The sequence below is a fragment of the Pseudorca crassidens genome, chromosome 6 (genome assembly GCF_039906515.1).
Source record: "Pseudorca crassidens isolate mPseCra1 chromosome 6, mPseCra1.hap1, whole genome shotgun sequence".
Lineage (NCBI taxonomy): Eukaryota > Metazoa > Chordata > Mammalia > Artiodactyla > Delphinidae > Pseudorca > Pseudorca crassidens.
This window is the reverse complement of record NC_090301.1, coordinates 51,255,921-51,277,623: the sequence shown is the minus strand read 5'-3', so window position 1 is coordinate 51,277,623 and position 21,703 is coordinate 51,255,921. Positions and strand designations below refer to the sequence as shown.

The window sequence follows — 21,703 nt, the reverse complement described above, 5'->3', positions numbered from 1 at the left end:
CTGAACACTCTTTATTATAGAGCTCTTTAACCTTTATTGAGGATGTCATAGACCCTTCTGAGATATGATGAAATATATGGACCTTTTCTCTGAAGATGCACAAAAAAATGTTTAAGAGCAAGAGAAGAATCATGTTATGTTTATTTTATGGTGTACGGGAGTTAAGATTATATAAGAGTTATATCAAGTAGACAGTAAATAAGTGCATCTTTTAAGATAAATGCAGTGGGCAAATGTTAACATTCACCAAGACACAAGATCTCTGAAAATTCCAGGAGTTTTGTTGCTAATCTTGATTTATGTAGGCAGATTCTATAGTCTGTTGCGGATTTCCTACATAGGTTTCTTTCTTGTTCCCTACAGCTTCACCTATTCTGTATGAAAGGGACATTCATTTGTACTCTGGAGAGCTAGAACAAAGTCTTTTATTGTTAGCTTTATTATCACAGATTTGACTGCTAGGATATATGCAAGTTTTTTTTTTTTTCTATAACAATTTAGGGTCCTTCCCAGAGTCAGGCATCTGTCTACTTTGTATATTATGTACAGATGATCTGAAGACAGCATCCGCCCCCAACCCCCCTGATAAGTTCTCAAATATTCTTTGTTTTCTTATTGCTTTCCATATCCTGAATAAAGATACCATGTTGTTTTTCCTTAAAGGGAGTCTTTATTTTGGTAATTTTTTTTTTTTTTTGTGGCTAAGCTGAAACAAATTGCTTGAATAAGTAGCATCTAAGAAGGGATAGAGTTTTTGATAAGATTTTTAAGAGGGCAATTATAAGAGTGAGAGACTTGTTTTTGAAGGAGAATGCCAGTTATATTCTGCTCATTTGCCATTTTCTGTTGGTGCCCAGGCCAGTTGAGACATTTACAGAAGGAGTAATGCAATGTTTTGTCCTACGAAAGTAACCGCCAGGGAAGAGGAATGACTTTTTTGAGGGCATAAAGTATAGTTTTATTAAAATATATGCAAAAACTTCAAGGTTTTATTATCTTTATGGTCATGGCTTATTCTTTTTCATTTCAAAAGCACTTTTAAAGAACTGCCATTGCTTGTATATTTGTTTTAACATTTAACATTTAAGTGGCATTTCAGTAATATTTCTTTGAAACTGATATTTTTATGATTGATCCCATTTCTGATGTGAATTTATAACAGGTATAAATTGTTGCTGATGAAAGGCTTATAACACAAAGTAGAACTTTCATAATGAAACAACCTGTTTCTTTCTTAACTTAGTTTTGAGAAAGAAATGAAAAACATTTTGCATTAAAAAGATTTCTAAGTTATCTGTGTTTGAACAACAAGAATGTGAAAGAATTTTAGTAATGGCTAGTTCTTAGGGTTGATTCTCAAGCCAACTTTTTAGTAATTTTCTTTTCAGAGTTAAATGAAGAATACATGTATTTTTTTTAGTTTAAAAGCCTAAAATTCCAAACTTCTCCATTGTATCAGAAAAGATAATAGTTGGGGTAAGGGAGGCATTGAGTGGTGCTCTAAAATGCTTGATGGGATTTGAGAAAACTGTTGAGCCTTATTTCTAACTATACTCTGACTTTTTAATTTTATTGAGATAAAGATTTGCTTTTTCTTAATTCTCTTTCCTGTTTCTAGGGAAGGGATTGAGGGGAGCAGACATTTTCTTAAGGCCTGTTGTCATTCTCTTTTCTTTTTCTGTTTTTGTAAAGAAAATGCCAATTCATATCATTTGTAATTGCCATTCTTGCTCTTAATTGCTGGCAGATCAGACGTGTGATTAGATCATTCCTGGTGATCTGACTTGATGATAGGTATTTGCTTAGTAGGATATTACTTATGTAATTCACTTGCATTCCATGTGCATTTGGGAGGAAAATTCAACTGTGATTAGAAGCTTGCTTAGCTATAACCCTTTAAAGTGTAAGGCTGTGCAGTGACAGCTTTCCAGACAGCTTTTCAAGACTAAGGTTTATATGTTTGTGTGGTTTCAGTACCCCTTTGGGAGCCTCACTGGATGAGCAAAGCAGTAGTACACTCAAGGGTAAGAGAAAGTTGCCTTTCTAAATCTGTTCTTTATGAGGGTCCTACTTTATATGTCCTCTGAGTGAAAGAGTGTGTGTGTGTATAAATTATAAAAGTGATGTTCATGTTTATAAAGTATGGTGTTTTAAGATAAAAGCCTAAAGGGAGAAACCTTGTCATGAACCATAAAACAGTGATGAGTTTAAACAAATTACCAAACCTTTCCACAATATGAAACTCGTTTCTTTTTATTGTCCAATTAGATATTATAAAGACTAATTAAATACATAAATATGATATGTAAACATAGGGAAAATATATGTTGAGTGAATCAGGTGAGCTTTAGTGTAGCATTTAGTGTAGCATTTCTTTGCTTACATTAACTGAGATTGCCACACCTGTGCAAGGCAAAATTCTGAAGTTCAAAGTACAACAAGAATGTGCAGGTAGTGGCAAGGCATATGAAAAACATTTATAGTATCAGGAAAATCTAGCTTGAGCTCCTGACTTAATATAAGGGGGTAAAAGGAATGATTGTGCTGGGGTCTGGTTTCCCATGAAACTGTTGGGTAAGATACATTATCTAACTGAACATCTTAGAGGCTTATTAAGTATAAAGTAGCCTGTAGATTGGGGCTTCTAATAACTTTACCTGGCTGCAAATCATGGTTTCCTTTACGATAAAGTGAAAACTTATATTTCCTTCCTGAAATTATATAATCAGAATAACCTGTGAGTACATTCAGGTCTGAAATGCTTTACTGTGTCTTATATTTTGCTTGGTCAGTTTGTTTTAATTAAAACAGTGATTTTCTGTGGGGGTCAGAAAGAACAGAATACCAGCATGAATCTTCTAATGTTTCTTTCAGGTGTGCTTGTGAGAAATGGAGGAAGTTTTGAGGATGATTTGTCCTTGGGAGCTGAAGGTATGTTTGGAAGAACTGTACCTTCATATAGTTTTAAAATTAAAAAAAATAAAAGAGAGAGAGAGAAAGTCATGTGTTTTCATGTTTATGATCCTCAAAGCTAAATTTAAAGTTCTTGAAAGTGGCTCAGACACATTTTACAGAACCTTTTATGTGTTAATAATCTAGTAAGAGCCTATAGGAGACCTGTAGGAATGGCTCTGGAAAACCATTGTGCAATGTCCAAAGGTCTTCCTTGGACTCTGTAGCTTACAGGAACTATTTGGGGGCAAACAATGGTCATATAACTGAGGGAAGAATTGTCTCTCAAAAGGAAGGAAACTTAAATATTTATACGTGAGAAAACTAAAGTGAAGCTTATTTTAGTGTGAGGTAGCCTTATGTCAGACTTAACAGCTGCAGCTTGTCTTTCTCTTTGCATTCAAGTGTCTCCTGTCTTTCCCGCTTCCTCTTTTTCCAGATTTTTAGAAGACTTAAGGACAAAGACAAAATAGAGTTACGAGAAGTTAATTAGAAAGCATTATGCTGATGTCTGTTCAAGGCTGCGTTAGGATTTTAAGTGTATTGTGCAATGTTTAAATTTTCACAGATTATATAATCTTTTCCTGTGGATTCATAATAAAGCTTTCCAAAACATAAAATTAAGAATTTTTTTATTGTTTTACTGGTATTTTAAAATTATTGGTAACTGTATAGCTGGGTTATTAATGTGTGCTTTTTTAAAAAAATTAATTAATTTATTTATTTTTGGCTGCGTTGGGTCTTCATTGCTGTGCGTGGGCTTTCTCTAGTTGCAGCGAGTGGGGGGCTACCCTTCGTTGCGGAGCGCGGCCTTCTCATCGCGGTGGCTTCTCTTGTTGCAGAGCACAGGCTCTAGGCGCGTCGGCTTCAGTAGTTGTGCACACAGGCTCAGTAGTTGTGGCTCACAGGCTTTAGAGCACAGTCTCCGTAGTTGTGGCACACAGGCTTAGTTGCTTCACGGCATGTGGAATCTTCCTGGACCAGGGCTCAAACCCGTGTCGCCTACAGTGGCAGGCAGATTCTTAACCACTGTGCCACCAGGGAAGTCCCAATGTGTGCTTTTTATTAAAAAAAAGAATTAAGGATTTTATTAAATCTTTTTGAATTGTAAGTTGATGAATAGTGAATTTATCCACTGAATTTAATATCCTTGGTCTTTTGCAGTTTGAAGTCAATCTGTATGATAAGAATACTTATTTAGAGCCTTCTAACATTGAAAACTCTAGAATGTGTATATGTTAGTTTTTTTATTTCTGTTAATATGCTTTTAAGGATTAAACTCTATAAAATAAACTCAAACTTACTGCTGCCCAATCAGGATAGTTGAACATATTGTTAACCCCTTATTAAAATTCATTTTATTGTTATTGTAAATAGCACTTTTGATATCTGCCTTAGTAGTTTCACAATATAGAATTCTTTTTAAAAACTTCATTTTTTTAGAGCAGTTTTGTTCACAGAAAAATTGAGGGGAAGGTACAGAGATTTCCAACATACTTTCTGCCCCACACGTGCACAGCCTCCCCCATTGTCAACATCCCTCACCAGAATAGTACATTTGTTACAATTGATGAAACTAGGATAAGGCATCATAGTTACCCAAAGTCCATAGTGTATGCTAGGGTTTACTCTTGGTCTTATACATTCTATGGGTTTAGACAAATGTGTAATGACACGTATCCATCATTATGCTATCATATAGCGTATTTTCACTGCCCTAAAAATCCTCCGTGCTCTGCCTGTTCATCCATAGTGAATGATTTTATTGGAAGCCAGACCCAAAAAGGAAGTCTCAGAGAAGAGTGGAGCTATTATGTTGTTTTACTGAAAATTGTTTCAAGATTATTTTCATTCATTCATTATTTTCATTTCATTCATTCATCAACCTTTCTGGTTGATAAGAAATTGCCATGACTCTGCAGATCAGAAATGAAAAAAGAAAAAAGTCTGTTGTGCTGAAAAAGATGTTTTTAATTAATTTCATTCTTTATGTTTGTCTATAAAATTTAAATGCAGTAAATTTAACCCACTGTAAACTTAACAACATTTATTTGTTTAGAACTTGTAAGTCTAGGATAAACTTGAAAGGCAACTTTTAAAAGAAAACTTATGTGAAATGAGTAGGAATTTTCAAAGTAGGTGCATGAAAAATTGGTTGTAACTGGAGTGAATTATCAGCCTTAAAAAAACCACGTTAGGAATAGATATTGCCACACTTAAGTAATGCTAAATCATGTTTTTGCTTTTGAGGTATTCTTTATTAACAGTTTTTAAATTTAGTAATTAGAAGTACATATACCACGTATCTTCTTACTACTTATTTCAAACTGTTAAATTTAATTGGTTATTTATATATCTTTTTATATTAAACGTTCAGTGGAGGTAGTTTTACATTGCTAACAAACAAAACCTAAAACACCCTCCAAAAGCTGCTGAGTCTGTTCTTATCTATCTGTATATTACCTTTAATGGTGCAGATTTAATGAACCAGGACAAGAGTCTGGCATATTAGGCATTTAGCTATAATAATGTGGTTAATTTGCTTTCTTGTTGATTGTATCATAGTAGTTATTGTCCTACTAACAGTTGTGCTTTGCATATATTCTTTTTACCTTTAGCCAACCACCTCCATGAAACTGATGCTCAAATTGAAAACTGGTACGTAGCTGTTTGTTTTTTTCCTTTCTAAAAATGAAGAACAGTTATGGAAATAAAGTTTTATATAATCTAATTTTGTTTATAGCAATAATATCTTGGCCAAAGAGAGAAGACTACAGTTTCATCAGAAGGGGAGAAGTATGAATTCCACTGGATCCGGGAAAAGTAGTGGAACAGTCTCAAGGTAACTTATTCTGGATTTATACTGCAACTGCATTGTGTTGTAGATGACCTACTCTTAACCCTTTTCAGCCTTGGATTTGGCTTGGTAGTATGAAGTCAAAAGGAATCCACAGTGTTTTGTGGGTCAACATAACTGAGAGAAGAGAAGCGTCTTCTTTTTTTTTTTTTAATTAAGATTAAATAAAAATTAACAGATATGTTAAAAATGCTGCTGGAATCCATTAATGAGTATTTTGAGTCCTATCAACAGCTTGAAAGAGGAAATCCATAGTGGAATAATTTCTACTTCCCAAATTCTCCATTCTGCTAGGGTCTTGAGTTACTCTGATATAAAAATCAGAATAAACCTTTATAATTTAAAGCTTGATATTTAAGTGTAGATTTATCTTCATATAAAACCAAAGATCTTTAAACTATATATTAAAATAAGCAAACACGTGTGCATAATGAACCAGTTTAAACTATTATCCAAATTATTGTTTTGGAATTTGAACATTTTCTCTGAAACAAATTGAAATTTCCTTCTGCTCAAGTTCTATTTCTAACATTCCTATTTTCCCTGGTGAGTCTCAGCTTGGATTATCACTGGTATGAGAGATAAGGGTTAATAAATGTTCAATTCACAATAGAATTAGAGCAAGAATTTACCTTTGTGTAACCCATACTCTCATTACTTTACTCCTCCTACTTCCTGAGTGCAAGTGGTTAGAGAGAAGTTGAAAGTAAGCTCCTCCTTCACTTTTCTGAGATCAGTTGTTACCTATATTGCCTCTTCTAGGACAGCCAAAGAGCAGAAAAACTCAAGCTCTGCAGAATGTCCCTTGGTACCAAAGTTGTACCAACTTCCTAGTGCATTTTCCCTTTTCATTTTTTCCTAATCTGTTTACTCCTTATTCTCCCTTATCTGTCCTCAGATTGTTTAGCTGCTTTACTGGAAATCTCTTTAAAATGACAAAAAAAATAAGGTGAGGAATCAGAGCTTCTTACTGAGGATGTTCTTAGGGCTTAGCTCTTTTTCCCAAAACTAACAGCTTGAGAGAATGGACCCTTTTTAAGGGTTATTTATTGCATTTGGTACCCAATGTATAAAGATGCTGAAATAAATAATGGATTAAACAGCAGAAGCTGTAGAAGACTTTTTCACAGGAAAGCAGGAATATGAATTCATTTATATTGTGATATGTACTATTATAAACTTACATCTTGCTGTTTCTTTTTTTTTTTTTTTCTTTTTAGTGTTTCAGAATTGTTGGAACTTTATGAGGAAGATCCTGAAGAAATCCTTTATAATCTTGGATTTGGACGAGATGAACCAGATATTGCTTCTAAAATTCCTTCCAGATTTTTTAATTCATCATCATTTGCCAGAGGAATAGATATTAAAGTATTTTTGAGTGCGCAAATGCAGCGGATGGAAGTAGAAAATCCAAATTATGCTTTAACAAGTAAGGTTTTTAAATGTTAGCATATTATTTTTAAAATTATGGCATCTACAGCAAGATGGTCTTGTTTTTAAAGCCTTATTAATTTCTAGAAATAGCAGTGGCAATTTAATTATTGAGGTTAACACAACAGCTGTTTTGCATATTATAAATTTTTATTATTCTATTTATAGAAGTTAATTTACCTATTCCCCCACCCCCCCACCCCATTCTCCACATACTTAAGTGTTACATCCGTAGAATGTAACTTGTAGACCCTTATACTTATCGCCAAATTGCTTTTGTTCCAAAAGGAAAGAAGTAGAGGAGGGGCCTTGTTACTATTAGTTGAAGTCAGTCAATTTCAGATGCTTTCATGTAAATCTACAATGGCAAGGCTAATTTGATGATTTTTCAAGTTAAATCTTGCTTATTTTTCTCTGCTGACCAGAAATCCCCAAAATGGGATCCCTAGGTGGTCCTTGGATTAGCTTTAAGAGATCTATAAATCCAACCTCCCTCCCATTAGGTATAAAATATATACTTACATATACTTCACATTTGGAAGAGTTCAAGACCTAAAAACAGGGTCACAACTATAGATCAATAGCTAGTCCTTTCTGTTTTATTCAGTGTTGTCATTATGCTTTGTCCTTCCTTTTGATTTTTTAAAATGTAAATTCTAGTGCTTAAGAGTGAAAAATCTTTCTCCCTCTCCACAGTAAATGTAGAGAAGTTTTAAATGATAGATAGGAAAAAAATCTGGTTTCATAATCTTTGTGATTTAAGTAGTTCAGTTATTGAAATTCTGAACAGTAGTGATGGTTTAAGTAATATATGTGTGTGTATATGTGTGTATATACACATATAAATATAAATATATATAATTATTGTTTTTTTCCTTTTATAGGCCGTTTTCGTCAAATTGAAGTGCTTACTACTGTGGCCAATGCATTTTCTTCTTTATATTCCCAAGTCTCTGGGACTCCCCTGCAGAGAATTGGGAGTCTGTCCTCGGTGACCTCTAACAAGGAGACAGACTCGCCTCCACCTTTAACCCGAAGTAACACTGCAAATCGTTTAATGAAAACACTATCAAAACTAAATTTATGTGTAGATAAAACAGAGAAAGGAGAAGGTAGTACCCTTTCCCCAGCAGTTGACAAAGGAAAGACTCTAAATCTTTCAGTGATGGAAGAAATTGGCAATAAAAGTGATCAAAAGTCTCAAAAAATTGTGAAGAAGAAAGATTCATCTTCTATGTTGGCTACAGTTAAAGAAGAAGTATCAGGTAGTTCAGCAGCTGTTATGGAGAATGCTGACATTGATAGACTTTCTGATGAAGCAAACAGTAATTTTAACCAAGAAGCTGAAAGTGGACAAAGTAAAGAAACTCAAAGTCATGAGAATAAACTAGGTGAGGAAGCTGGTATTATAAAAACTCATTTAGATAGCGATTTCAACATGTCCAGCCACAGTGAGCTGGAAAATAGCAGGGAGCTGAAAAATGTCCCTTTGTCCACACCTGAAAAAGAGCCGTGTACACCGTTGACGATCCCATCCATAAGAAGTATAATGGCACAGCAGAAGGACTCCTTTGAAATGGAAGAGGTAGGTAAAAAATTACTGAGAACTGTTTTAAACAGTGAGTTAGGGAAAAAAGTGCCAAAAAATGTTTTTAAAATGAAAAGTGGTGAATAGATTTGTACTAGAAAAAAGTCATCCTGATTTTGACTTTCCAGGTTTTTTGTTTTATGTTTCACAAACCAAGAAGTCCCAGGACTATGTGATGTCAAGATAATGGCCCCTCTAGATCTTCTGTAATCCATTGCTCATACTTGAACTTTAACCCCTTTTCTCTCTCAATTTAAGATTTTGATTCTCTGAGAAAGCCTTGAGAGAATATATCCAAACTCAGATCAATATTGCATAATAGTTAAAAATACAGTCTTTGAAATCAAACAGGTTTGAGTTCTGTTTGGGCCACTGAATTGCTGTGTGCCTTTGGGCAAGCTTTTCTTAATGTATCTCAGTGGAAGGTTAGGTGTGAAGAAGGCTTTGAGGGTAGGTCTGGGAACATGAACGTGAAGACATTTCCTGAAGGGGAGGATAGGGAATCTTGAGGAAGAAGGTTTGAAAGGCCACTGAAAGGATTTCTGCAACCCCAGAAGACCAGCGTTTGGCTACTTTTTTTTTTAACCTAGTGATATTCTTACTATTTTACATAAATTTCAAATTGGACAAGGTAAAAATATTTGTTTTGATGAGGTTCACCTAAAACTGCTTTTGAATAGTCAGAGGATAACTTATGCATTGGAGCTGTATACCTTGGGGCAGGAAACTGAACATTATCAAGCACCTACCTTGTGGCAGTCACTGTACTAGGCCCTTGAAGTACTTTTCTCTCTTCAGTGTGTGAGGCCAGCAGTGCTGGTCTTATTTTACATATGAGGAAACAGGCACATATGTACTGCTAACGATTTGTGGCTATAAATTATACAATGTGCAATTTTCCTTTTTAAAATTTATTACAGAATAGTTTTAGTAATAGCTCACAGCTGTTTTAGAATCACTTGCCATTGTTTTAGGGAACTAGGAAACAGGATAATTGATTCTGCCCATAAAATGTCCTCTTAGGTGAGTGTGTCTCTCTCACATCAGTTAAGATTTTTCATTTATTGCAAAATTTCAATTGCTGATACAGCTTTTTTTGTGGTCTTTGAATGCACCTCTTAATACTTTAATTCTGACTAAAAAGTGAAATAAAAAGGGAGCAAGAGCAGCCCTTTGAAATATTTTACATTTTTTGTAAGCTTCTTTATTTCTCATTATAATGAGTTCAGAAAATGACAACTTTAATTAGAACCGTTTTGTTCCATTTCACTGTTCGATTCTTTTTTTGGCTTTGTTTTGGTCTAAACTTGTCCTAGCATTCATAATTGAAGTGTAACCTCTTGCCTTCCTTTAGGGCCCCTCTTCTGACAATTGGATAGAGTGCAGATACTTGTTAGATACTTGCAGACCTGATTTGGTGACTCAGATGAGGAGACACTCGTATTTTGCTTTTTAATTTCTAGAATTCCTGAATTCTAAGCCAGAGTTGTGTTTTTGTTTTTTAAATTACTGATGCCATACACGAAAGTTCTTTACAACATTTATAAAGTGCTAGACAGATGTACTTTGGCAGCAAGTGAACATTTAATAATAGGCTGGTGTTTTGGTTTTTCTTTTTCGCTCCCTCTGCTGGCAAAAGCAGTTAGTGAAGAAAGTAACAACATTGAAGTGAATATTTTTTTGAAGTACAAAATTATAGGCATTGGTGGCTTAAGGATAATGGAAGATTTTTGTTTTCAAAAAAATATATGGTCAACCATAGCTACATTGTAAATAACAGGGAATTTTAAGGATAATCCTTATTTTTCAGACATATTTCAAATATGGATAAAAACCTCCTAGAATTGTGTTTTTAATCCCTTTGGGAACTTTAAAGAAAGCTTGTAGAACAATGGATAAAGAAAGGAAATAATGTGTTTCTTTAATTTCCTCTTCTCCCAAGCTTGTTGAATCATACTGACAAATGAAGAGAACAATCTTATTAAAGCAGACTTTTAGATCCCATTCAAAGTAGGTCATTACTATTTTTCTTTTGCACTCCTTTCCCTTGAGGTTTGATTCCTATTGGGAACTTTCTTCCTTTTGTAAAAATAGCAAATAAATATAAGCTAGAGCACGCACACGCTGTCAGTAAGCCAGTTTTTAAACAGATTAACTGAATGCCCACTGCTTTGGGTGACTAGGTAGGAGAAAATGTTGCAGATGCGGCTCTGCGCATGAAGCTGCCTAGTCCCTCTGAAGCAGAAGGTAAGATCTGACAGTCACCAGGAGCAGAGAGAACTATTTAAATGTAGAAAGAGTTAAATAGATGACAAGACTGACCTAGGCCTTGGAGAGTGAAAGTGACTATCTCTTATGATAAGCAAAAAAGGCCAGACACTATTTTCAATTAAAAGTCAGTTTGCCATATAAAAAATATCTTGCAGACTGTTTTGGTGTATCTAAAAGTTGTAAAACCCCACTCTTGAGTTTTCTGATTCTTAGTGACTTGCTTGGATAATTCTTGTGTTCTTCTTGAAATGATTTATTTTGAATAAATACATCATGGTAACTCTCTAGAGCCATAAATTAGTAGCATGAATGATTCACAGTTAAACCAGAATGATTTTACTCAGTAAACAATTGTTCATCTTTTAGGCGTAAAGGAAAATTTTCTCATGCTTAAACGCTAGAGGAAGGAGAACTTTTATCTGTGTGTTTCTGTAGATAGGTTGTCCTGTGTCTCTTACTCTATAAATAAACATTTAAATAAAGATATTATTGGCAGCATATACAATTTTTTAAGCTACTGAAGTTTTAGTAAATGTTTCTAATCCTGTCTTCACACTGATTGTTGATTTAACTAATATACCTTATTACTTAGTTTTAGCCATTAAGTTTCAGGATTCTTTTTATTCTATTTACTGGCCTGAGTTAAAGTAATCCCAAATCAGTCAAATACCTGACAGGTAGTTAAGTTGTTCTGTTGGCCTTTCAGAATGAGACGTGAATTTGAGTCTTTGTACAAACCTGCTCCTTTTGAGTACACCGTAAAGCTTAGTATGGTCCGGCTGGTTGATAGGGTCAGACATAGGACAAGAACTCACGTCATCCCATGCCCAGCCCCCTGCCCCTTTTTGGAAAAATAATGCTTTCCTTTGAATTTTTTTGAGGTATCATTAAAAATTAGACAGAATTGTAATTTTTGAAGTTCCAGTTTTGGATTTCTGCTGTATAGGTCTCTTTAAACCTTAGAGGAAGGGTGATTTGAGTTAGAACATTCTACGGTGTTACTGCTCTATAAAACATAGTACAATAGTATTGTGCCTAGAAGATATGTCTTAGTCAAGATAAATGTGACAGATGTTGAAAAATCAAACTAGGTATCTGCGTGGTAGCAGGACATTGATTCAAAAAGATACAATCTTTGTTTGATTAAAATATTTTTAAAATGTAGTAACTCAAATGTGTGAATTATTTTAAAGCTGTTGTCCTACAGCTTTAAATCCCAAAACACTGAGACCAAGTGATTTTATCATTTTGGTTTACTGGGTTGTTTTGGGGGTTTTTTTTGTAATTTTTATTATGAAAAGTTTCAAACTCACCCAGCGTTTAGAGAAAATAGTATAATGAACACCCATTATCCGTCACTCAATTCGGTTATCAATATTTAGCTATAGTTAATTTAATAAAAGACCAACTTGTAGCAAATGACCGGAATTCCACTGAGGATTTGAAACCATGGAATAGGAAAAATCCTGCCACATAAATCTAAGTTCTGTGTTTGCATTATAATTTTCTGTGGTGCACCCCATCTTGAATTTGACGGCTTTCCTCTGCACAACTGTAGCCAATAATGAAACCTAATAAGCTATGAAATTCAACCATTAACACTAGCAAGTCTATTTCTGTCTTCAGCAAGTGATTGATGATTTTGCTGAGTAAGTAGGAGGAAGGATCCTAACTTTAGTAACTTTATTAGTAAAATATGATCCTGTCAGCTCATTTTTAAGGGTCCTGTTCTTCTTTTCTTTCAGTTAATTATGGAGTTTGTAGTAGAGGGAGACAGGGAGTGTTTTTTGTTTTTTTATTGTCCATGGAGTAGCAGCATCTTGAAGGATAATATACTGAGGATACATATTCATTAAAGTCATGTTACCTTGTGACTAATTTTATAAATCTAAAGAATAGAATATGTGATAATTCTGCATTTAAAAATGAGAGATCATAATCTTTTGCTTAAGCTGAGATTCCTAGAATAAAATTAAAGAGACATTTAGATTTCTGTTATACTTTTTTTGGTCTGTTTGATATTTGGTTTACAGAAAACTCTTTGAAGTAGGCTAGTCCTGAATAGAGGCTAATAATAGACCTCCTGTTGACTACAAAGAGAAAATGCATTTTGTTTCTTTGCACACAAAACAATAGTTTTTCTCTTGAACTTATGTCTGCTGCTTTGAAGAATATGATTTTTCAATAAAAACAAAGATAGTAGAAACCATTTTATATATGATTTATAGGTGATGGTTTTAAATGACCAGTACGCGTTCAGTTTTCAAAAGATACATAAACTTGGATTCATGTTCAACTATGTAGAACAAAGATATCACAAATCAGAGCAATTTCTAAATTGGGTAATATCTTTAACCTTTGAAGTTTCTTCTCATGTTGGCTATTCCACTTTTACTCCTATGGAATCTTTCTTACTCTAGAATGGAGTCATAGCTCAAAACTGCGAGGGTTCAATCTAAAACCTGTTTGCTATTTGCTCTCCAGCTTGTTCAAGGCTGAAAGCCCAAATGTTTGGCTAGTTTGCCCACTTTACTAGGATGTTATTTATTATTTTAAGTACTAATCATTATAGGGTAAAGAGTGGGGCGTTAGTAGCATACCCCCGCAAATATTTACTTAGTATAGGGTTAGTTATGTTAGGATAGATAGAGTATTTGGGGAGTGAGTGTGATGAGTAAAGAATCTGGAAATTCCTAAATTATATAGTTGTTTAGGTAGGAAAAAAAAGACAGCATAAAAGGACAACTTCTGTGGGTTTGGTATCTTTTTGAGCATAATTTTCAGGGAGGATTTATGGCTAAGATCTTTCAACATTTTAGTCCTATAATGAAACCTGCTTTTCTACCTACAACTCCCAAGTTATGTCTTAAAAGAACATTTGTGTCAGGACAAAGCAGTCTTCCATATGAGTGGTTTTTGATACCTGAAAATTTGTGGACTTTTATAAGATTTTGCAGTGGGAGCATGATTGCCATTTTTCAAGATACAAGACTTGTAATTGCTTCAAGTGTGTGCCAGTGTGCTGCAGTGAGTGTATCAGTATTTCTCCTGGGATTGACCTTACACTTTGAAGTTTAACATTTAGAGAAGAACTTTTAATTTTGGATCTGTTTTTCATTTAATGGTAACTTTTTTTAATGAAGTAGTTTACACATGTAGTTATTTTTCGTTGCTAGCTATAAGCTTGCAATCTTGTTGTTAACTGAAAAATAGATCATAAAATTGAGATGTGGGACATTATAGTGATTTTGAGATAGGATGCACTTTTTAAATATATAAAGCATTGGTACCTTCTTAGGTTGGTTGTTTAGTAAATGACTATTAAGAGGTGTTCTTCTTTGCCATAGATTCTTAAGTTTTAACTACTTAAAACTCTTCTTTAGGTTCAAAGTACAGAGGGAGAAGCTCCTCATGTTCCAACCACTTACCAGCTAGGTCTTAACAAGTCAAAAAGAGGTAAGTAAACCAGTACTTAGTAGTTCCCGAGCACATTACCAAAGCATCTTTGGGGGATTTGGAAAAGGTATTTTTTTTTAATCTATCAGTGTTTGTAGTACCTGTAAGTGTAAAAAGAAGATTAGGAACACAGCTGTGCCTGCTTCATTATGGTTTGGTTATAGAATTTTTTTTATCTTCCTGAAGACTTTTGTGCTCATAAAGTAATTTTAGTTTGCTTATCTTGTAATGACCTCCTTACACAATTCTGTGTATTCTAAATATTTTTTCAGTTCTACACAAGGGCTAGATGGGAAGTGATAGAGCAACAGAGTCAGGCCTACTTTTTACATGGTTGGGATTGAAATGTACACTTGTATTATCCACCTCTGGGTTTTTATTATTTAAATGCGACTCCTAGGTGTAATAAATGAATGTGCCTCTGGCAGAAAACACCAGTCAGTCTCTCAGCAGTAGGTAAAGCTAGTTAAATTCAAACTGTAAATCAAAGGTCAGTGGCTCAGACATTGTTCTTCTCTTGAATTATTATTGACCAAAGAACCTTTGAATCCATTTCTTTCACTTTTAACTTACAACAGAAAAACATGTCTGATCATCTTTAAAGTCACAAAGCTTTTGAGATTTAGAGAAAAGGAGAGAGGAAGTTAAAATGACCACTGAAGGTAGGAGTGTTTATTTTTAAAACTTTACACATGCTGAACCACCCTTTTTTTTTTAAGCAAAGATTCATATGTATGTTCCTAGAATAGGAAATTACATGTTTGTTCTCTTCTGATCTCTGAAGTGACTTCATATGAGACAATTTGCATATAATTTTTCTTTTATTGCAGTATGATACTGAGAAACAAGAGCTCCACTCTCACTAGGTCATCACAGTTCTGGTCAGACACAAAATGAACTTTCCTGCTTAATTTTCTTCCCTTTGTGAGTCCATAAATTTATGTATGTGTTCCTGAGCCATAGGCAGAGTTCACAGCCATCCAGGAATCTTTGCTTTAGATAGGTAGACAAGGGATGCATTGGAAAAAGCAGCTTGCCCTGTGTAAAAAAGAGGATAAAAACAGCATAATTACTTTAAGATCTTTGAAGAGTAAGCTTCCTGTGGTGGGAAAGATGGAATGTGGTTTTTATTCACATCTGGGTTTCTTCCTCTTATCTATGTAGGAGCACTTATTTCTGGTGGCATAAGTAAAAATGGTAACATTTTTTTTGAATCACATCTTTATAAAGTAACAGTAAAATGGTTTTGTGCGTGTGCATGAGAGAGAGGGAGTGAGAACAGTACAGTGTTTTAGTCATTTTTTGAAAGTAGCCTATCGAATTTTGATAATGTGATATGCAAATATCTTAAATTAATCATAGTGGCAGACTTAGAATCACTGGTATAATATATTCATTTCACAAAGTTAGTAAAAATGCATACAGTGCATGTATAAAAATACTTCACACTTTAGTAATAGAACTTTTGAAGTTACAGTGATCTTAATCTCAAATCCAGTCCTGGGATTTACATACTGAAGAAGAGAGGTTTAGTGACTCAACTTATGTCACAAGCTAACATTCAGTAGGTATATTAAGAGCAGTCCAACATTTTTCTAATTACTGAAGACATTCAATATTCTCTTTAGTCTAGCAGAGTATATGGGTGTCCTGTTTACGTTTCTCTGCAATACTGGATAAATAGAATTTCCACATCTGTTTTGTTCTCACTTTAATGTTTGCTCTAACTTCCTAGTTTTTAATTAGAAATAATGTCTTATCTCTTCAGTTAGGACAGAGGTCTATTTCTTTTTAATTGTACCTTTTTCTTTGGTGAACTGTGTTTTTTGTGAAACTGAAACATCTGACTAAAGAACCTCAGTTGTGATTTATAGTTTACAAAACAGTTTCACTTATGTTCTACTTAGTTTCTGAAGTAACCCTGTGAGGTAGAATGATTATCCCACTTTTTTGGAGGAGAGAAGTTATTGCTTATGATGATAAAGCCGAAACTTGAACCCAGGCTTCCTTGTTCTTTTCCACTGCCTCACACCTGCTCTGAAGCCTGAGCAGTCTATCCTCGACCTGATGTGTGTGAATTCAGGCAGGACTAACCGTGGAGAGGTGCACTCGGCACAGGCTGTAGTATGCTACGGATAAAACAGATCTTAGCAGAGAGAACCTGAACGGAGCTGGTCAGGGCTTCCTGGGCTCTTTTGCAACTGCCCTTTGCCCAAGCAGATGGGGCAGTTTCACTTCTAAATCCTTTAAGAAACTGTTTAATTCTGTTGTTGCTTTAAGGAGATAGTTATCATTGATTCATTCAGCAAACATTTTTTATTGTTGGCTTGGTCTAGGTACTTGGGATACAAAGAAGAATAAATAATGTTCCTGTCTTCAGAACGCTGACAATCTAGTTTTTTTTAAAAAAAGACATGCAAACACATAATTATGGTGATGACTCCTATGACATGTTAATCATCTTCTCAAATAATAAAATGCATAATCAGTACCTATGGTAACAGCTTATTCCAATTCACTTTCACAATTATTACAATTTACCTAGATTTATCAAGGATATGGATCAATTCCATATATTTCATTATGCAGTTTTGTTAATTTCAAAACAACATTACAGAATTATTTTAAATTTTTAATGGGAAAAAAATTATTCTGTTTCATGTTGCTCCAGATTGAACCTAAGGTTATTATAATATTTTTCAAAGTCAGGCAACCTGTAATTAATTTTGGATTTTATTGAAACATATTATTAAGTACTTTCTATCATTCAAGTCTTAAATGAATGTGGACTTGGTAAACACACTTTATTTAGCCTGTTGCTTTTTAAGTTCTGTGGAACTTGACTATCTCATGAAGTGTCTCCCTCAGTAAATGTAATAGCTGTAAAGTCTCCCCCACTGTGGTACTTGTAGTGTGGTTGGGCATGTGATCAGGCCAGCTGTGTTCAGTTGGTCATTTTAGTTACTTAAAAAAAAAATTTTCTAGGTTATACTAACCAGGAATTAGAGTTTTGAGGCCAAAAAATAAGCAAGTTTATTGTAAAATTAACAATATTACCTACTAGTTGAACCTATGTGATTGAGTTTCATTCAGTTGTTAAGAAATAACTTTCATAACTTACAAATGTTTGCATCATTTGAAACATCAGAGACATGTAAGTACTCTTGTGTACAACTTATTTAATTTGTTGGCCTTAATTGTATTTTTATTTTCTTATTAGTGAAGGTAATAGAAGTTTTTACACACTACATTTAAACTTCTGATTTCACCTACTACGTGTCTTCACATATTTACATAATGAAAATGGTTTACTTTGGGACTTTATTTTTATTAGAGCCATTTTTCATTTCAGGCTCTTGTCCTCCAAGGATAAGACATTAATTGGATTTACCAAAAAATACATTATAATTAGAGCTTAATTAGCAACTGAACACTGAGGATTTCTGATCTGATTCAGTTTTGTTTGAATTCAAGTTACTTCCTATGCTTTGAAGCCACAATTTTGCATAAGTGATGTATACTTTTCTAAGAAAGAATCACTGTTGTGTATCATATATCTTTTGGGAATCATATATCTGTAATACTGTACTCATTGAAGTCTTATTTAGCAGTTTTGTATAACTAAATTTCTTTTGGTAGATCAACTATTACGTACTGCAAGTCAGCACTCTGATAGCAGTGGTTTTGCTGAAGATTCGACAGACTGCCTCTCCCTTAATCATCTTCAGGTAAAATTTCCTATTGTAGTAGGCACTGTGATTAACTTCTGTATATTTAGGTGGTTTTTCACTGGCTGTATATTTCAAGACCATCTGTGTAATCTTTATTTTTCAAATGACGATAAGACTAAAATTCTAGGATGCAGATGTTATCTGAGCATTTGACTGCAAATTTTAGGTTTCACTAATTCTTCATTTCTCTCTGAGAAACAACAACAAAAGCTTCTCCTTTATTTTTGCACCACCAGTAAACAGAGTATTTTAATCCTTAACCTATTCTGTCTATTATTTAAAAAATTTTTTTCCCGTCATTGTGTTTCAGTATTTTACAATAATTATTTAATAACTAAAACTGTGGATCCATAGCTTGCTGAATATTATCTGACTGTTATGCTATAGTGTGTTAGATAACCCAGAAAATAGCCACATCTTTATCCCCATCGAGCTTATAGTTTATGTGTGCAGTACACAGAATGTACATGAAAAGTGTTTTAAACATCTGTAAGGAAATTTTAAAGAAAATTGGAATAAGAGAAAAAGAGAACCTAAAAAAGCCCTTTAGAAACATAGCATTTAAGGAGTAAGTTTCTAAGGAAACTCAGAATAATCCAGCAGGCATAAAAATTGGGAGATGGAGGAGAAACTTTTAAAAGGAAAGCTATGGCCAGTGGAGTGAAAAGGTGAGAATTTGTTTATTCTGAAATTGAGTAGTTGAGCAAATAGTTCTGGTGTATTAAATGATGCAAAAGCATGAACGGAGAGTAGATCAGTGATGAAGAGAAGATATGAATGTTAACTGTTTTTTCAAATAAGAATGATAGCTTAAGAGTTATAGGTCTTTTTGTCTTTTTCATACAGTAATGACTAAGGGAAAGGGCTCTAAGAGAAAGAGAGCTTGATGCAGAAAAATCTGGGATGAAACTGGAGAAATACCCTAGCCCTGGAGAGGATGTGATCAGAAGTACAGGTTGGAGGGATTAGCTTTGAAAAGAGATACAGTTTTCTTAATGGAGAGGAGGGAATGATGAGGAAAGGTATGGGGAAATTTGTAGGTGTTGGGAAAGAAGTTAAGAAATGTCTGTCCATTTTCTTTGTGTCAGTGTCATATGTTAGAAGAAAAGGAGTGGGTATTGAAAAGGGATTTAAGGAAAATAGTAAAGATCTGGAATAATCTTTGTGAGAAAGTGGAGGGGTTGTTGATCAGGGGCACTGAAAGCAGTTTAGAACAGCACCAGAGCCAAAACCAAGGTGGGAGACCCCAAAAGTATAGAAGCATCGTATCAGTTTGGTATTTTGTTAATGCTACTACTTATTTGAATTCTCCATCCTTCTACCTGTTTTCTTTTCACAGGTTCACGAGTCCTTGCAAGCCATGGGGAGTAGTGCTGATAGTTGTGACAGTGAGACAACAGTCACATCATTTGGTGAAGACCTTGTCACACCAACAGCACAAGACCAGCCTTATTTTAATGAATCAGAAGAGGAGTCTCTTACCTGTCCTCAGATGGGAAGAGAGAAGGCAGCAACAATTGCTGACAAACGGTCAGATGGCCAGGATTTCCCCCAGTGCGAGACTGTTGAGAATACAGGACATCAACAGTCCACCTGTAGTGCAGGGGATCACGTTACTGAAATTACTGAAAGGAAAGAGGTTGTGTCTCCAGCACAGCCAGTGGAACTACTGAGGGAAGCAAGTGCTGAAAGTGATGTGGATAAAAGCAGTGAATGTGAATTTGCCCAGTATACCACCCACCATATTCTTAAATCATTGGCTTCTATTGAAGCTAAATGCAATGAGAAGGGTGCTGAAAATACAACTGGGCCTCCCTCTTCTGTGGACAGAGTTAATACAGCTTTGCAAAGAGCGCAAATGAAGGTTTGCACTCTGTCTAATCAAAGAGTGGGGCGTAGCTTGATAAAGTCAAAAGATCTGTTAAAACAGAGGTACTTGTTTGCAAAAGCTGGCTATCCTCTAAGAAGGTCTCAGTCTTTACCAACCACCTTGCTGAGCCCAGTAAGGGTTGTATCCTCTGTCAATGTTCGGTTATCCCCTGGAAAAGAGACCAGATGCAGTCCACCTTCCTTCACTTACAAGTACACACCAGAAGAGGAACAGAAATTAGAAAGAGAGGTGATTGAGCATGATGGTCAGTCTTTAGTTAAGTCCACCATTTTCATCTCTCCATCATTTGTGAAGAAAGAAGCCGCCGCCCAGAGTGAGGTGAACCGGTTGGAGGAGTGCCATCAGCAAAGGACTCCGGCCTGTTCGCTGTATGCTCCGGCACCTGTATCTCAGTCCACCTGCTCCCTTCACTCTGTCCCCTCCGAGTGGCAGGAAGGGCCCCTGTGTGAGCACATGAGAACTCTGAGCACTCACAGCATTCCCAACATATCAGGCACCACCTGTAGTGCCTTCACTTCCCCTCTCGGGTGTCCTTACTCACATAGACATGCTGCCTACCCTCACCGAGTGTGCTCTGTGAACCCTCCTTCTGCCATCGAAATGCAGTTGCGAAGAGTGTTGCATGATATTAGAAGCTCACTGCAGAATCTTTCACAGGTATGAGAAAAAGTTTATCCTTCTTACCTTTTTTTTCTTTTATTGGTCTGAGTACCTCTTAATTTTCAGGGAAGCTGGGACCCATCAGGCCTGAGCTACCTCAGCCTCATTTTCCTGCATGCCTCAGCTTATCTGTACCTGCCCCCTCCCAGCGTCTTCCCTCCTAGCTCAAGGGAACAGCTGTAACTAATTCTGAACAAGGTGAATTTCTCTGCTCACAATCTCCCTCCTTTCTAGAGAAGAGATTTTGCTCGTTAGGTCTCCTCCCTTCTTTAGCCTCTCCTGCACTGTCGTTGTCTTAGTCAAGTTGTCTCTGTTATTAAAAGAACTTCCCTCTCAAGTACCGTCTGTCCTTTTCTTTTCCATCTGACAGTGTTCACCACCTCTTCTTTCTAAGTTTTCCTCCCCTTGGCTTCTGTGTCGCCGTATGTTCTCCTGGTTCCACTCGTTGCTCTCTGACTAAGCTTTCCCTTCATCTGCTGACTCCTGATGCTGGTCGCCTGGCACAGAATTAGTCTGCTTCCACTGAGTTAAAAGGCTGGGACCACCCCAGAAGAGAAAAAATCAGGTAAAGTGTGAATTTGAATAAAAACGGTCTATGTGTCTTGTCACTTTTAAAGTCATTGCTCTCAGATTTGTTAGTGGGCTGGAAATAATTTCCAAAATAAGCTTTGAAAAGAAGTAAATTGTCTCTTGGTTTGCCTCTCATGTTTCCTTTATTTTTTAAATTAATTAATTTATTCATTTATTTATTTTTGGCTGCGTTGGGTCTTCATTGCTGCGTGCGGGCTTTCTCTAGTTGCGGCAAGAGGGGGCTACTCTTCGTCGTAGTGCATGGGCTTCTTGTGTTGCGGAGCATGGGTTCTAGG

The 21,703-nt window shown here is 35.3% G+C and overlaps 1 protein-coding gene and 1 long non-coding RNA gene across 8 annotated transcripts in view; one reads left to right on the top strand and one right to left on the bottom strand.

The window, feature by feature from the left end:
- Positions 1-21,703, top strand: part of ITPRID2 (ITPR interacting domain containing 2) — a 38,687-nt gene that overhangs the window by 1,594 nt on the left and 15,390 nt on the right. For all 7 annotated transcript variants that reach the window (XM_067741326.1, XM_067741323.1, XM_067741324.1 and 4 more), the window contains 9 exons: positions 1,975-2,024; positions 2,875-2,931; positions 5,571-5,610; positions 5,696-5,794; positions 7,030-7,238; positions 8,125-8,825; positions 14,483-14,555; positions 18,195-18,283; positions 19,626-20,834. In XM_067741326.1, coding sequence (XP_067597427.1) covers positions 1,975-2,024; positions 2,875-2,931; positions 5,571-5,610; positions 5,696-5,794; positions 7,030-7,238; positions 8,125-8,825; positions 14,483-14,555; positions 18,195-18,283; positions 19,626-20,834 — 2,527 coding nt within the window. The remainder of the gene's footprint in view (positions 1-1,974; positions 2,025-2,874; positions 2,932-5,570; positions 5,611-5,695; positions 5,795-7,029; positions 7,239-8,124; positions 8,826-14,482; positions 14,556-18,194; positions 18,284-19,625; positions 20,835-21,703) is intronic.
- On the bottom strand, positions 15,241-19,912 carry LOC137226451 (uncharacterized). Its single transcript, XR_010944355.1, has 2 exons — positions 19,769-19,912; positions 15,241-15,593 (listed from the first exon to the last, which is right to left on the bottom strand). It is a non-coding gene; the product is annotated as an uncharacterized lncRNA (long non-coding RNA).